The sequence below is a fragment of the Chiroxiphia lanceolata genome, chromosome 1, assembly GCF_009829145.1.
Source record: "Chiroxiphia lanceolata isolate bChiLan1 chromosome 1, bChiLan1.pri, whole genome shotgun sequence".
Lineage (NCBI taxonomy): Eukaryota > Metazoa > Chordata > Aves > Passeriformes > Pipridae > Chiroxiphia > Chiroxiphia lanceolata.
The window spans coordinates 87,334,017-87,351,135 of record NC_045637.1 but is presented as its reverse complement, the minus strand read 5'-3'; the positions used below and the strand labels follow the sequence as shown (position 1 = coordinate 87,351,135).

General features: G+C 41.8%; 1 protein-coding gene across 2 annotated transcripts in view; it reads right to left on the bottom strand.

Annotated features, from left to right (window-relative positions):
• The window catches only part of CDYL (chromodomain Y like), a 107,011-nt gene extending 103,331 nt beyond the window's left edge, over window positions 1–3,680 (bottom strand). For both annotated transcript variants that reach the window (XM_032692108.1, XM_032692112.1), the window contains exon 1: window positions 3,510–3,680. In XM_032692108.1, coding sequence (XP_032547999.1) covers window positions 3,510–3,533 — 24 coding nt within the window. In that variant the 5' untranslated portion in view covers window positions 3,534–3,680. The remainder of the gene's footprint in view (window positions 1–3,509) is intronic.
• Between the last annotated feature and the right edge of the window lie 13,439 nt (window positions 3,681–17,119).

Sequence of the window (17,119 nt, the reverse complement as noted above, 5' to 3'; positions counted from 1 at the left end):
GCCGAACTGCGGTTACATAAATTAAACCAATGGGCCATTTATACCATCCCCTGTACCAGTAATCCTCAGAGGAAAAATAGAAACACTTGGCACTTTAACTAGATACAATGCCCACAGACAGAGAACTTTGATACATTTCCACCACATCTAATACAAAAAAAAGTTAATAAATTTTATGAGAAAGAGACTCTTCCAAATTCAGCACAGAGTTACTAGTTGTCCACCAGATGCCATTTGGTACGTCTGACCTGCTGGCCAACACACAGTTGTCCTGGAGAGCACTTGTATGGAATCATTTCCACATTTCATCAAACAAACTTGTCATGCCAACCACAACTCAGAATGACTTCAATCCCAGACATCACTACAAGACTTTGCCAAAGGAGGTCAAGGGATTCGACTGCAGTGAGAGCAAACATAGTTTGCTTTCAAAATAACCTTCTAAATGAGGTGGATACCCTACTTCTAATTACTCCAGAGAAGATAAGGAGAATAATCAACACAATTTCAACTGGTGGGAAACAGTCACTAAACGAAAGTTGTCACAGTGAAAAAGAAAGTAGCCCCACTATTCGCCCAAAGGGATGTACAAAGGACTTTCCAGAAACCACAGCAACGCAGATATGAAGAGAGATGCCCTAAGATGTCAATCCCTATTGAAAAAACTTGTGGAAATCCAAATACAATGGCACCTTTTCCTATGTTTTCCTTTACCTATCTTGTTCACCAGTTTCTCCATGTCTGTCCACCTCACTAAGAAACAAATTGTCACTTGAAGAATCAAACTTACAAACAGAAAAACTATGCTATTCGCCTCACCCATAGAGGCTGGAAACATGACCAATTGTTTCATTTTCCGTATAGAAAAAAGAGTCTCTTTAATTTTTCTCAATACAGTTCCATATTTTCTTCAGATCTTCTACCCTCTCAAAAAAAAAAAAAAAAAAAGGCAGGTAGTCATTACCACAACCTCTCCTGTGTGCTCAGGAACACATGACATGGAGGATATACAGCCCAGGAACAAGCAGCATAGAGGATATACAGTCAGACCAACAGTCATCCTTCCAGCCTGTTTGAACATTTCAAGGGCTTGATCTTTGAATTCCAAATCACTGGCCTACATAGAGATCAGCTCCCTCTCTCCAGAGATGATATCCAGAGTAAAAATAATCCCATAAACAAATGAATCCTTTAAAAAAAGAAAAAAAAAAACTTACCTTCATTTTTTTATAAGAGGAATTTTTATTTGTATTTTGGAAGAACCATGACACATATCAGCAGGAGTAGCTGGCATTCGTACTTAGGCTAACAATTCCAAATAGATTATACATTTTTTTTTGATCAAGACACCAGATCCAGATTCAGAAGGAAAAAGAGAGGTATAACAAATGGTACTGGATTTCAAACACCAGATTCAAAGACTATTGTATGGCATGAACTCTAAAGAAAATAACCATGAAACAGAAGTAAAGTCCCAGTCAATACCCTGGGCAGTTCACATAACAGTTTAAATTACTAAATAGTTAACATTTCACATTAACCTGCAGCTATGTCCTTCCCAAATTAGTGCTCACTACATTTGAATTATTTATTATTTTATGATTTTTCAAATATGGTTAGAAAATTCATCATAAGACAAAACTTGTCAAAAACGAGCAATCTAGAAAAAAAAGACACCTTGACCACATCCGAGTCCAAGAGCATTAACAACTTCGGCATCTCAATCAAACTTTGCACTTACACGATTAAAGAATGTGTCTCATTTTTAAAATTAAAGAAGTAGTTTATCTCTTCAGGTGGTTTGCAAAAGAGGATTTTGCCCAATAGCCATCACACACCACGTGCCAAGTGAGGACGGCCATGCTCGACAGACTACTGAGACTTTTGTACAAGTCAACATTTTGAAAACAACTTAAGACCACCAAGAAGAGTCATGCACAACGGTCACTCAGCTTCAGCCCAATGCCCAGCAAATAGAATTCTTCTGGTCATTTCTTTATGCCTGTTGAAACCAATATCCTATTGTCCATCTTTGATCAAACACAGCAACGCACTAAGAGCAAGTACTGGTCACATCAGAGTCTATGGGCCAAACTCCACAAACCCAACAGAAGTTCTTCCAAAGTCAAAGCAAGTTTTTGGCAATCCCTTCGGATGCAGAGTGGTCTCTAAATTTCTCTCCTACTTCCAGGGATGATCCCTTCAAGATTGGCTTAAGCCACATTATGAGGATGGGGAAACTTGCCAAAGCAATTAACTATGATTTATCTGTCTTGGGAATACAGGCCTTCAGTCTTCTTTCTAGTCTATCGGTTCAGCACCTCTGCTTGGCAGTCAACTTGCTTCGAATATAAGCCCACCAGGGGCACCTTTCACTGGCATGTAACTCCATTAACGAGAGATACATGTGCACCAACAGTACAGTAAGACATCTTCTGTCAAGCGTCCTGAAGGCTGTCTGTTCTCTCTTTGACCTTACAATTCCAGCCTCTGGATATATTTTTTTTTAATAGATCACTGCCTGGATGCATATTAACTACAAGATAAGACCATTTTTGGTTTTGGGTGGCCACTTCTTTACCTAAAAGGCAAGAACGGCTCCAAAACAACAACAGCTTTTCACTCCCAAGGATGACTTCTTGTAAAAATAAAAACAAGGAAGTTCAATCCAAGAGAACCATGATGCTTTTCAACCAAGGGCAAGGATGTGAAATTGCCACACATAAGACAGGAAATCCAAAGTTAGGCTGTCACCTCGCTCCGTTCTTCACCCCAAAACCTTCCTCTCCCGTCAGCACACCCTTTGACCACCTCCCGAGCGACGAGTGAGGGATGGCGTGTCAGAGCCTTAACTTTCAATCGTTTTGGGGCTTCCCTTGCAACCTCAACCGTATGGTTGGAGCACGAAGAGCCGAGTTTAAATTTTAATATTTTGCATCGCCGTAGCTTGCTGCACGGCCAAGGGACACGATGGTGGCACGGGACCTTGGTACAGACACAAATCCAAGAGGAGAGACCCTCAGTCCTCCCCCCCACCCCGACACCCCCCCCCGGGCCGGACAGAGGCAATAACTCGGCTTTGCACACATTTTTGCACAGCGCCGGGCTCGCACTCCGGCGTGCTCGCTTGCCGGGGCTGTCAGCGCCGCTCGCCCCATCCAGCACCCCCTCTGCTCCTGCTGGACTCAAAGTGTTGTGTGAACGTGGGGAAAGCGGGGGGGGGGGGGGGGGGGCAGTGCAGGCCACGGTAACACTTTGCCGTCTCCTCCTTTCAGTCACATTTCCGTCCTCCTCCCGCAAAACTGGGGAGGGCAGGGGGGGCGGGGGGCCAGGCTGGGCACACACGCAGGCGCCGGGCCCAGCGCGAAGGGGCAGCACCCGCCGCAAGTGTGGGTGACAAGCCCGGCGGCGCTCCCGGGGAGCAACAAAAAGGCTCCCGAGCGGGGTGGGGTGGGGTGCGGTGGCCGGCGGGGCCGGGGGCAGGGCCGGCGGGGATCGGGGGCTCTTACCTCGTAGAGTTCCTCGGAAGCCATGCTGGGGGAGCCCTCACAAGGTGGAGTTGGGTGCTGGTTTGGAAATACTTTTGTTTCAGTTGGTGTCCGTTTGGCCTCCTCCTCCTCTTCTGCCTCCTCGTCTTCTTCTTCTTCTTCTTTTTCTTCTTCTTCTCCTCCTCCCTCTCCCTCCTCCTCCTCTTTCCCTCCTCCTCCTCCTCCTCCTCCTTTTCCTCCTCCTCCTCTTCTTCTTCTTCCTCCTCCTCCCTGCGCGTCTCTCTCCAGCGCAACTAGCAGCTCCGCTCGTTAAATGCCAGTGAGGTGCTGCTGCTGCTGCCGCTGCTGCTGCTGCTGCTGGCGGCGGCGGCGGCGGCGGCGGGGGGGGTGCGCGCACGGCAGCTGCGCAACTCGCTCGCTTCTCCCCGCTCGCCCTCGCACAGCCCGGCGCGCACGCACAAGGCGCGCCCCCGCGCACACACACAACGCGCGCCCCCGCGCACGCCCTGGCCCGCGCGCCCCCGCGCACACCCTCACACGCGCGCTCGCGTTCCCCCCCACCCCGCACCCCTCCGGCCGGCCCCGGCTACGCTCGCTCGCTCCCTCCCCAGGAACACTAATCGAGCGCAGAGAGGCAGCGCCACACGCAACCACCGCTCTCCGCCCCGCCGGCTCCACCAGCCGCCCCCCCCCCGCCCGGCACCATCCTCCTCCTCCTCCTCCTCCGGTCCTTCCTCCCCCCGCCGGCTTTGATCTCCCATTGTCTGCTCAGCTGAGCCCGGCGGCGGGCGGGGGGGCGGCGGGGGCGCGCGCCCGCCCGGGGCCGCGCCCGGGAAACCGCGCTGGGTGTGTGTGGGGGGGGTGTCCGCGGGACGGACGCGGAGTTTGGAGAAAGGGGGAGCTTGAGGGGGTGGTGTTGGGACGACATGGGGCCCCACGCACGTGCGTCGCTTCCCCGAGCACCCCCCTCCCCCAAGTGCTCGTCCCTGCCCGACCCTCCGGGCTCCGCTCGTCCGTGGGCTCCACCATCTCCCAACCCATCGCCCTACTGCGGTGCCATATGTGCGAGCAACGCCGTGTCGCGAATGCACGCGTTTCTTTCCCGTCCGAACTTCCTTGGTTCGATGCCTTCGCCGTAAAATAAACTAAGCAGCCCTCGAGGGTCGCTGCCAACGGCAGATACGTGCCTTCCATCTCCCGACTGACCGCGTTTGCCAAAACGGGAAGGCCCTGCTGAGGCCTCCCTGGTACAATGAGTCAACAGAAAGTCCATGAGCTGTTGACTTTCTTATGGGTCCAGCACTTGTTACACCCCTCAATGTTCTCACGCTCTTGTCACCTCTTTCATCTGGTGGTACTGCTTCGCAGGAATTTGTATCATCTGGGGGTGCTTCACAGGAATTTGTGCACGTGAGGGGCTGTGCAGCAAGCCCTTACCTTGGTGAATTGGAGGCATTGCTGTGCAAAGGTAGATGTGAAGAGTTACTTCTTCAGGAGCAAACTCTTCAAGACAGAGCTTCTTATCTCAAAAGGGCTGAAGGATGGGACAAACCCAGTGTCAGGACAAGAACGCCACACCTGTGTGTTCTGCCATACTTAGGCATCCAGGGAGCCATACTCTACCACAGAACAGCACAAGTTAAAGCAGAGTTCTTCATATTTGTTTAATCAACCAACCCAATGGGTCAACTAAATTTTGATCAAGTTGCCTTTTTTGTGTGTGTGTGTGTGTCAAAGGCTCTCAGAAGTGTTTCTGGAAAACTAAGAAATTCCTCAATGTTCTACTTTGACGGACAAGTTTAAGACTATTGTCCAGCAGATACCCATTCAGAAAATGTTGATCCATTTGTGGGCTTTGGATGATTTATGTAGAAAGATCTGGAGATTCCTTTCTCAGGCTTGATTAATATGCCCATTCTTTATGAGAAATATGTTGATGTCTCCCAGGTCAACATCCTTCATCTGGGTAACTGAAATTCTGGTACCGGACTTCCAGATGGACCTAATTTCTGCAGATAAAATATCTAAGAACTTTCATACTTTTCATATTTTCCCAATCTTCTAACTAGTCTATGAAAAGGTATTTAAACCACTTCTTGATGTGTTCAAGGGCTAGGCTTAATCTAAGTGGTGAAAAAGGGGGTCGTTCAGTGACAGTAACAGGGTCATTGATGGAAGGAGGGGCCTACATATGAAATAAAGATCTAGTAACTCTGTGACTGCCTTTTGGAGGTGAGCATTTAAGAGGGCTGAATCTTTTTTGAGCTGTACACAGCATAACATCACTGTTGTAGCCACCCTTTGAAGGACAGTCTTTGAAAGTAATCAGTACTCATGCTTTAGCAAAGAGGTGGCAGCAGCAATTGCTGCAGATGTTACTTTGCTTGCAAGGCATAAAACTACAACATCTTAATCTGTACTAAGGGTCTCACCACTGTAGTAAACCAGGTCTTAGGTGTTTTGATTTTCTGGATGACTAAAAAGAAACAGTTCATCAGTATTGCTCCATTTTTAGTATTTCAAGGAAAGAGCCAAAGCTCAAAGTTATTACTAGTTTTTAATGTTCTGACCACACTTCACAATTCATCTTCAGTGAAAGAATTTCTTTTTTTACACATATTCATTTCTTGCATTGCCATTAATTCTTCCTTGCCTTCTAACCTTTTGTGCTTGTTGCTTTATAAGACTTTTCAGAGAATCAGTCATACTATTCAAAAATGCCATGTGATAGTGCTATGGTTCAAGCATCTGAGAGGTTGCCAGGCTTTGTGACTGATGTCCAGATTTTGCAGTTAGATTTTGCTGTACTAAGTTTCCTGTTAGCTTGCTCTTACCTTGCTTTCTCTAGAAAAAAAATCAAATTGTCCAAAGGTTGCATGGTGAATTGTCAAAGTCACCCTTTCTTATTTCTTGAGGTACTTCACAGGTTCCTCACTGGAGGCAGGATGTATCAATTTCTAACAATATTTTGTTTGTTGAAACCAACCTTACTGCCAACTTCCTAAATGGCTTTCCTAACATTCCATGGAAGTGTTTCCAGTAGAAACATTGTATGGAATGCAGTAATGGAGCAATCTAAGAAGACTGGAAAGCCAGACCAGTTTGAGTTGACAGTGATAGCAAATGTTTTCAGACATGGTTGAACAGCATTAGCTAATCCAGCTTTGGAAGTACCAGACAATGTCAGCCAAGCAGGAAGTTTTACCATATACCTACAGAGCTTCCAGTTTGAAGTGGACTATTGACTTAGTAGCACTCCTGGTAAAGTCAGGACGGCAGTTGTTCTTCTGTTTAGCAGAATAAAGAATGTTCTAATTTATGGGCAAAGTACAGGTCATGGAATCAAGTTCATTTGAAAGGTCAACTCCATTTTGACTCACTGTGTGCCACTGTAATGTCTATGAGGATCTTCACAGGTGGTGGAATAGCTGAATTTGAAATAGTTATGGTGGTAGACGTACCTACCTGAAAATTCACGGGACTGAAAATATCCAAGAGGTCTGTATTAGATGGGAACGGGTCTACATCTCTAGGATTTCCTCTAACCCAGGGATCACAGCTGTATTTGATATGCAGAGGTTTATCCACAAGATCGTAACTCTTGATAATGAAGTGACTATCAGTAACTTATGTTTGTTCATATTAAGATGATTATCTGCCTTTTAGTATTTGGGAGTAGGGCTTGGAAATGAAGCATTTAGTTGCTGAGATACAGTCAGTGATCGGCTAAAGGATTTCAAAAGGTGAGACTGATAGGGCTAAATGGGATAGTCTACACTATAGGCATTAACACCTGATCAAATGATCCTGTGCTACTTTTTCACAGTCAACAAAAAGATACTAGTGACTGGAATTCACAGCACACTTCATCTTATCCTAAAGCAGATGCCTATGTCTGATCAGATGAATCAAAGTCTACATTTGATTTATTTTGTTGACTGTTGACTTTTTTTTTGCTGATCAGAGGTATGTCACCTTTTCTACAACTGCCTAAAGAAAGGTGAGATTGATCCTACTCATGTTTCTATAATCCAGGATTTCTTAATCTAAGACAACTGAATAGTTTAATACTCCATACTGGCCAAATTATGTTGACAGTTTAGATATGAAATACCTTCGCATCTATAGATATGAATATCCCTTCGCATCTAGTATTTTTCTTTCCTATTTTGATCCTATGCTCATTTACCCCTTGTTAACTCCTGGGATGTGGCTCACCCTTGCAATCTGATATTTTCTGTAAATTCTGTTCCTCTTAGTTTCCTCGCCTCTTCCTCATCTCCATCTCAGTCTGTCGTCTTCTAAGTGGTCTGAGATGTTTAAGTTAAAGTGGAGAAACAAAAATGCGAGAAAAAGGCATTTCTCGCAAAGTGTCCTTCCAACACAGAGATGAGAATTATGTTTTCTGTTTTGTAGTGGGTGGAGTTTCAAGAGAGGTCGTTTCAGGCATAAAAAAAGGGGTTAGCTCTGTGACACACTGTTGTGGTTTAGGAACAGTACTCCCCAATTCAGTGCCCACACTGAGACTTTCCAAACCATGAGCAGCTCTCTCTCACTCTCCTATTTTCCCTTCCCAGTCCCTGCTGTTGTGGGATGGAGAGGAGAATTGGAGGCACAAAAGGCAAAGATCACAGGTTGAGTTAAGAACAATTTACTAGAAACAGCAATGAGATAAGGAACAGCAACAGCTACAATACCAATGGAGAGTATAAGAAAAGAAACAATTCACATGAAAAAAAAAGATAGACAATAGCAGCCGGCTCCCTCTTCTACATTTTCTTGACTGGAAGGAACCCCTTCTCTCTGAAAGAGAGTCCATTTTTCCCCTGCCCTGGGCAATGATGTGAAGTGGTATAGAATAACTTCGGGGTCCTAGCCATGCCCCCTCTCAGCTACTGAAGAAAATTAACCCTGCCAGGGTTAATTCCTGCCAGGAACCAGGACACACACTGAGGAAAGTGGGATCACTTGAAGGAACAACTGTTAAACAAGATTATTTATGTGAAAGTCTAGAAAAGAGGACCCCCTAATTCTCCAAACTACTAAGGCTTACTTTCATTGATCTGGCTGACTTCTAGATTAGATTAAGACAGTAACACAAGATCAAATAACTGAAGAAAGAACTGGTAATTATGCTCAGAGTAATTATGCTCAGAGTAAGAGATTCTTGATAATTTTTGTGGACTGACGTCCATATCTAGCTCTAAGCTTTCAAGAATGTTGTCAGATACACCACTGTTTCCTTGTGGACTTCAATGATAGAGTCAATGTAATAATTTTTTTAGAACAATATAGTTTACTTCACAATGTGCCAATGAAATAAGAGGGTTTTTTGTTATCCATCCTCTACTCATGTAGAACTGAGACCTAAAATTACCATAAATATTGTCAGAGTTGTCTACTGACTTCTACTGTTCAATTAAAGAGACCTAGATTTAAGAACCTAAGAGAATATAGTACTATTTATTTTTAACGTAGTTTCTTATTGATATTTGTTATGGGTGTAAATACTAGATGCTTTTGTACCTCCAGATTGGTACCCAACATCTTCAATTGAATTTCCAAAGATATATTAGAAGCATCCCTGACTACTATGTTTTAATGGCTTGCTCAGTATTAAATGGAGCTTTATGATAGAATTAGGACTAAATTATAATCTATGGGGAGAAAAATGCAAGTTTTAATCTACAGGACCGCTTTTCTCTGCATTTGTTCTCTTGCCTCTTTCACCACCAGTTTTAGTTCTGCAACACTTGAAACTGGAATCTTAAATACAGCAACTTCCATCAGTGCACAGAACAGAGATAGATAGCTGTGACTATGGGCGACTGTGTAAGTCAATGCTAACAGAAATGAGATTAATATCTCTTTACATCCCTTGTAAGTCTACGTATGTGCTACACATCTCTGATTTATTCCTAGAACGTGTTTCATGCCTTAAATGAGGCAAAAGCTCCATGGAAGAGGCAATGCAAATAGCTCATTGGAGAACACACATAGGCAGTGAAGGTGTGCAAGTATTACCTAACTTAAACTAAGTTTGTGTTTAAAAGCCATGAACTGGAAATCTAAAATAAAAATAATGTTGTGCAATTACATTGCTCACCCTTTCGGCTCACCCTATTGGACACCAGCAGAGTTTAGATGTTTATATCCACATCAGAGATAAAAAGTTTTAGCTACCTCCTTGAACTCCTTGGCTCTATACAAAGTAGCCCTGTCTTACCACTGGAATGTAGCTTCCCTTGCCTTGGTGAGGATGAGAACAACTGAGAAAACAAAATCCTAACTTAATAGCTGGGTTGGGATGGGAGCATGGAGTGAAACTGAAGGATGATTTCATCCTTACAGAACACTTGAAATGACTGATCAGCCATAACAGTCTGCTCATTCTTATGATCAATGTAATGATCATTATGCATTACCTGAAAATAAAATGAGGGAGTGTCCTCTTCAGTTTTTGAAAGGAAATGCCACAAACTAAAAAAGTAGTAGGTTGAGGTCTGATATAATTGTAGGTATCGTATCTGAAAGACAGATATTCTTTGGTTTTCTCTGGAATTTGTAATTTACCTTCTCATGACCAAGTACAATTTTAGAGAGAGTAAGTACGTGAGGAATAAAGACATCTGAAACTTATGTGAGGAATAAAGACATCTGAAACTCTGTGTTTTTACAGAGAGTACAGAGAGCCTACAGATTTTTAATAAAGTACCTATTCCATATAACTCTTGCAGAACATTTGTTCATTAAGACCTTTAGGATTTCTTCTGGTTATGAGTAGAGTATTTACAGGTTGACTTTTCCAGAGTTTAAAAATCTCCAGCATTTTTTTTCTCAACATGACATATCCAACCTTTTCCCAAATCCCAAAACCAGTGTTGTCCAGTGAAGAGAATGTTAATTTCGGTGGTAAACTGTTAGCTGTTTCCCTTGATAAGGACATTTGTAAATATGTAGGAAGAACAGGATATTCCTTCTGATAGCTGGAGAAAGACTAAAACCATCTTTTTTTTTTCCATTCAGATAAGAAAATTAACGTACGTAACTATCTTTTCTTCTTAAATAACTGAAAAAGGGGAAAACGGAACAATGCAGAGGAAGTTGTCTTCTAAGGCAATAAAAATGCATTATTACGAATAAGGAATATGAACTTTTTGATCTAACAGTTGAATTTTTGTAGATCCCAACATGAGTCATAGATCTATGGTTTTATTTCAGTTTGAAGATTCAATGTATTTTTCTGTGACCGGAAGAGCAATTTACTTTAACACGGTGCAATCCCTTCTTTCCTCCAGTTAGTAGAACTGCAATATATCTTCTAAGAGGGTGATGAAGAAACAAAACATCCATGTGTTCTTATGCTTAGGTCTGATAATCTGGTTCTGTTCCTGTCTCTTATCATCAACAGGCCTCTACCTTCCCTTCAGTACTAGGAATACAGATGTCGATATGTGGGAACCAGTACTTGATTTCCCTTGCCTGTCCAGACGAAGGTTTTCTATATAGTAGATTATATTTAATCTTCCTGTAATCATCAAAATGTAGTTTTATCCAGTACACTGCAATGTAACCTAGTTCTACCAGTACCTCTCACCAGAAGTTGACTCGTGTAAGATTACTATGCTAATCAGCTTGGCTTGGTGCTTGAAAAACTTTTCACAAAACTGTGCAAGCTGCCTTTCAGCACAGAGAAAGGAAAACAAAATGTCTGCTTGATTCATCATTAGACTGCAGATTTGACTGTGGATTCAGTACAGCCTGAACAAAAATAATGTTATCTTCTGTAAGACGAGGGATACAAAAGATAAGGAATCCTTAGTGTCTTTCCTTGGAGGTGATTCATGAACAGTTCCTTTTTGGGGAAGCATGTTCATGTCAGTATATAGCTTAGTAAAAGTGTGACAAACTGGGAGAGGAAGTGGTCTGAATGCCTCTCATTTTGTTTCGTTATCTTTCTGTGAAGTTGTCTGTAGGGCTTACTGATTTGACTGGTGGTCCATAGATGAATTAATGACCTTTTGCTATAGTTGTGGCAATATGAATGATCAAACTATGCTATAGCTTCTTCAGACTTATTCAACACTGGCATTGGAAATAAATTTATTTCCTAGGGATACACTATGACAGTTATGATCCTTTAACGTAGAAACTGGAGTCAACATGGCTACTCCTTTTGGGTCAGTTTACAGATGGAGGTTTTGCAGCTGAGAATTAATGGATCTGAAATTGCAGATTCATGCAATTTTTATCTTTTCAGGTAGCCCCCACTAACAAAGGCTGGCATATGCAGTCAATAGCTTTGTTGTTTAGACCGGCGGCACTGAAACAAAAGGCCTTGTTCCAGAAGTTTGCCTGTATTAGGATAGGCCGAATTCTACTGGATTTGCTCTGTTAAATTTTAGCAGCTGCTCACTGGTCTTCATTGGTATCGGTTATTCAAGTTTTGCTGTCAGTAGACAAGGGTAATTCACTAGTAAACACTTCACTAGGTTTTGCCATCAAGCCCTCCGTGTCATCTTGGGCTTTGTTCATTGTCCTCACACATGGAGATTGTGTTTTAGAAGGGCATGGATATGTTTCTATCAGTCTTTCTACAGCAATGCGACAGGGAATGACTTTTCCTCTATAAGGTCAAACATTAACGAAGACACAATGGCTATCTTTAATTTTGGCATTAATATTTTTTGTTGCAGCAAAATATTCATTATTCTTAAAAGCAAAAAAATGTTAATAAAACAAAATGATCTCAGCTCATGCCTAATGAAACATTAACTAAATGCCAATCATGTTGGTGTATTTATGTCAACTTGACTCACTGAAATTCCAAATATGATCACTGTGTGGCTTGTAAGGAACCCTTACCATTAAAAATTCCCTACATCTACCATTTGTAATCTTACCCTTAGATCACTAGGCAGCAGTGAGGAAAAGGAGGGAGCAAAGGAGATATGAGGACACTCCAGAGAATATTTCCTCAAGGAATCAAGCAGCTGTGAAGTTGTATTGTTGGCACATGACTGGGCAATGCGTGCCTGCAGCCCAGAAAACCAACCATACCCTGGGCTGCAGCAAAAGCAGCATGACCAGCAGGCTGGGGGAGGTGACTCTCCCCCTCTGCTCTGCTCTCGTGAGACCCCAGCTGGAATACTGCACCCAGCTCTGCTGTCCCAGCACAGGAAGAGGCATCAACCTGTTGAAATGAGTCCAGAGGAGGGCCATCAAGTTGATTAGAGGGATGGAGCACCTCTCCTATAAGGAAAGGCTGAGAGAATTGGGATTGTTCACCCTAGAGAAGAGAGAGCTTCGGGGTGACTTAATTGTGGCCTTCCAGTACCTGAAGGGAGCCTACAAGAAAGCCAGAGAGTGATTTTTTACAAGAGCATGTAGTGACTGGAGAAGGAGTAATGGCTTCAAACTGAGAGTAGGTTTAGATGAGCTATTTGGAAGAATTTACTGTGCGGATGGTGAGATACTGGAGCAGGTTGCCCAGGGAGGTTATGGCAGCCCCAAATCCATCAGTGTTCAAGGCCAGGTGGATAAGGCCTTGAGCACCTGGTCTAGTGGGAGGTGTCGCTGCCCATGTCAGGAGGGTTGGGTCTAGATGATCTTTACGGTCCCCTTCCAACCCTTAACATTCTAGGATCTATGATTAAAAGTTTCCTACATCTTTTGTAATCTACCCTTAGATCAGTAGGCAGGAGCGAGGGAAAGAAGTGAACAAAAGGGATATGAGGACAACTCCAGTGATACTTCCTCAAGGAGTCAAGCAACTGTCAAGTTGTATTGTTGGCACATTGCAATAATGAGAAACTACAAAAGCTATTCAAAGAACAACGTATTTTTCTTGAACATTGTTCTGGGGAAAAAAGAAACAACCAAAGAAACCCAAAACCCAACCACAAATGGAATCTTTTCAGGTGAAATATTCTTTCAAAGAATACATCAAGAGTCATATATTGAAAAGTTGTAATCCAAATGGTTTAAATTCTGCAAAGATAGCAATGTAAAAGTGTTTTATACTAGAAAGCATTGAGCAATGTTAACTATAGGCATTAGTATATGTATTGACTATAATAAAAACAGTGTAACACTCCCCAAAGATAGTCTCAGATCATCACAGGCATGCATAAACACTGCATACTGTAAGCTTTTTGAAAAGACATATGAGATGATGCCATTACTCACAAATAGCATAGTTATGAATTAGTTGTGCAGGTCATCCCAAATGAGTGCAGAAGGTAGCATCTTTATATATAACTTCATAATATTACATTTTTCCCATATAATACATATACCAGAGAGGAACTATTTGAAAACTATTTGAAAATATGTAAAAACAGCATTGCAATTGTTGTCTATATCTTTCGAACCTGTAAAGGGTGCTCTAATTAACCTGACTGTGATGGTTCAATGTTCAGATAAGATGAAGGCTTGAAAGAAATATCTGCAAAAGACCTCAGAACTACTTGAAATTGTTTCTGTATATGGAAGTGATTTTAAAGTGCAATAAAGGATTTTCTACACCTAAAAAGGATGGGACACTGGACTTCCCAAAGGAATAGACTTTTTACTAAAAGCTCTGCAGAAAGGCAAGGACAAAAAACTCTGCCAACCATCAAAAATGTATCACGAATCAGTTATACATCTATTTAAAGTATTTAAGTCCAGAGCAGAGAACAGTGACTGTTCATCTGCCTGGCCCTATTCAGAGATTCTGTCATGTGGTACCTGTCAAGGAAATTGGAAATGGTATCACAGAAGAATTTCCCTACTTCTGCAGGAAACAGGAGAAGCCAAGGACTCAGGGGTTACTTCAAGGTTTCTTTACATTAATTGTTCTTGGGTATACTTGAAACATGCCAAAGAAAATCATGAGCAAGTTGCATATAATAAGACCAAACAGATGTTTGTGCTTTATGGACATACTCCATTAGTCAGGTGGTAATACTCTTATCAGCTTCAAAGGGTCAAAGTTTTATAAAGCACCTTCTAGAGTTTAGCAAATGTAATTTTGCTTGAAAAGACGTTGTTCATTCTTAGTCAGGATGTATATGTATACAAGGAGTACTAAACTCAAAAGGTTGTAGGTTTTTTGAAATGAGTTTTAAACTCTAATAGTAGATAGCGAGTAGTATCAGCTTTTTCCAGAATCCTAACATGTCATTTCCGATGTTACAGGAGTGACTTCACCTCTGGCTCCTCTCTGACTTGTCTGATCCTGGGCTTCTGTTGTGTGCAGTCTTGCTTGCTTTTATTTTCAATCAGGAGGCAAGCGCTCTCTTGCATATACTAATGTCTATCCTGCAGATCTGACTGGTTTCAGGCACCTATTTCTCTTTCGATATTGACAACAACCCCTTGAAAGAAGGCATTTTTATTTAGCAGTTGGAATAAAGCATGAGAGAAAAGGGGGTTTTAGAAACACCAAAGGGCCCATGCACATATTTAGTTCAATTTTGGTTAAGATCCAGCTGGAACCAGTCCACTTTATAGGGATATGCAGAAATAACATAGTCATGCTGATAGTCATCAAATGGCTTCTCACAATTCTTCCCCCACCCCCAAGGACAGGCAACCTGTAACAACTGATACAATCAATTCTGGAAGGGTATCTTGGCTCAAATAACCTGACTTAAAGGAGTGAGTTTAAAAACCCATAGGAATATAAATGACAGTACTGCTCTATTGTGGGAATACTCTCATCCACAGAAGGTTAACCCAGGTGTTCAGATGTCTTTGTCTGTCACCTGGCTGGAAGTGAAGATTCACATCAAGACCTGAAAGTCATGTGTCCAGTGCCTTCTGTATAGTACAGAAGCTTCATATTAAGGGCAGACCCAAATACAGCATGAAAAATTATTCAAAGACACACCCACGTTTGTCACTGTCACATTCCTATTACATTGTGTAAGAAGAAAACAATATCTGACAAAAAATAAAATAAACACAGACACATGAATGAAAGAGAACTGACTACAATACTTTCACATTTATCTGATATTCTAAGGTCAGTTTAAAATATGTGTTCAGTGTTAACATGGAAATGTCACACAAGGAAATATAATACCTGTTTCTTACAGAAAGTTGAAGAGAACAGCTGTAGTATGTTCCTAACCAAGATGAAACAACCTAGTAGTTATTGAAGATAAATATATATATTTCCAAGTCCACTTTCCACCTTCTTATTTATTCTGCTCCACAGAAGTCCTTGCTAGCTTTCACATGGGTACTTTCTCAGTAACATGAAACAAAATTACATTCCTGATGATGAAAATGTAACAGTGAACAAGGTAAGTAGGTTTTTTCTGTCCAACAGGCTGAGGAGAATTTTCAACCTGTCAGCTAATTGGAATCTCAGGGATGGGGGAGTTTATGAAGTTGAAGTTTAAAACCATCCTCTATGCAATTCTTGACACACTGAAAATATTTAAAACTGTGTTGCATAGCTGTTAGGATCCTTAGGTTTTGAGAGCTGCCCAAGGTAAAAATTTATTTTGCATTTTAGGATATAAAGAAAAGAATTTTTGTTTTCAGCAGAACATAAACCTTAAAGCAAGACACCTATGCACATATACAGATTTTTCCCCTTCAAATAAATAGTCTTCAGCATGTAAACTAATATTCTGATTCAGGTTTGCTGAAGAAATGCAATTTCTATTTAAATCTTGTTAGGGAATTATAAATTTTTGGGGAAGTAAAGACAAAACTCCCCACATCGATATTGCTTCAGAAAAACAAACATATGCCTGAAAAGAGGGAAAACCAATTCTATTTTTCTGTGGACTTTCAGTTCTGCTGTTAAGTGTACACTAAGGTAGAATTGATAAGAAATTTATGGGTTTGTATTATTGTCAAATAATAATCAAGTGACCACATAATTTATTCTGATTATTCAACTAACAAACAAATTTCTGATGAAAAATAATAAGATTAATGATTCTTGAGCGAGTGTATTTTCTCGTAGGGTTTTTTTCTTTTTTTTTTTTTTTTTTTTTTTTAATCACCTTGTCTTCTTTGGTATAATCACAGAAAACAGATCCTATAAGTAGACTCATGCTGACTTTGTTTAAATTCGTTCTCATCTCTTTTCTCCTGCATGCAACAGTATCGAGTGAACGGATCCCTACAGTTTTTTCATTAGTGACAGTTAGTAATTAGAGATATGGAATCGTAGAACCATAGAATATCCTGAGCTGGAAGGGACCCACAAGGATCATTGAAGTCCAAAACCTCTACAACGTCTCTCCGTCCATCCATGGGTGACCCATCCCAGATGCAGAATCTAGCACTTTCCCTTGTTGAACTTCAGATGGTTGGTGATTGCCCGTCTCTAATTTGTCAAGGTGTCTCTGCAGGGCTCCCTGCCTTCAACGGAGTCAACAGCTCCTTCTGCTTTTGTGTCGTCTGCAAACGTGCTTAGTCTTCCTTGGAATCCTGCACTCAAGTAGTTTATGAAGAGGTTGATGAACACTAGGCCTAAGAGGAGCCCTAAGAGGAGCCTTGTTCTAAAGGACTAAGGTTGGTCAGCTCTGACTTTCATTCAGGGATGAACATTCTCAGTCAGATTTCATTCTGAATAGTTTTCAGGCACTTCTAAGTTTTGAGGACCTCATTGACTCCTTAAGACT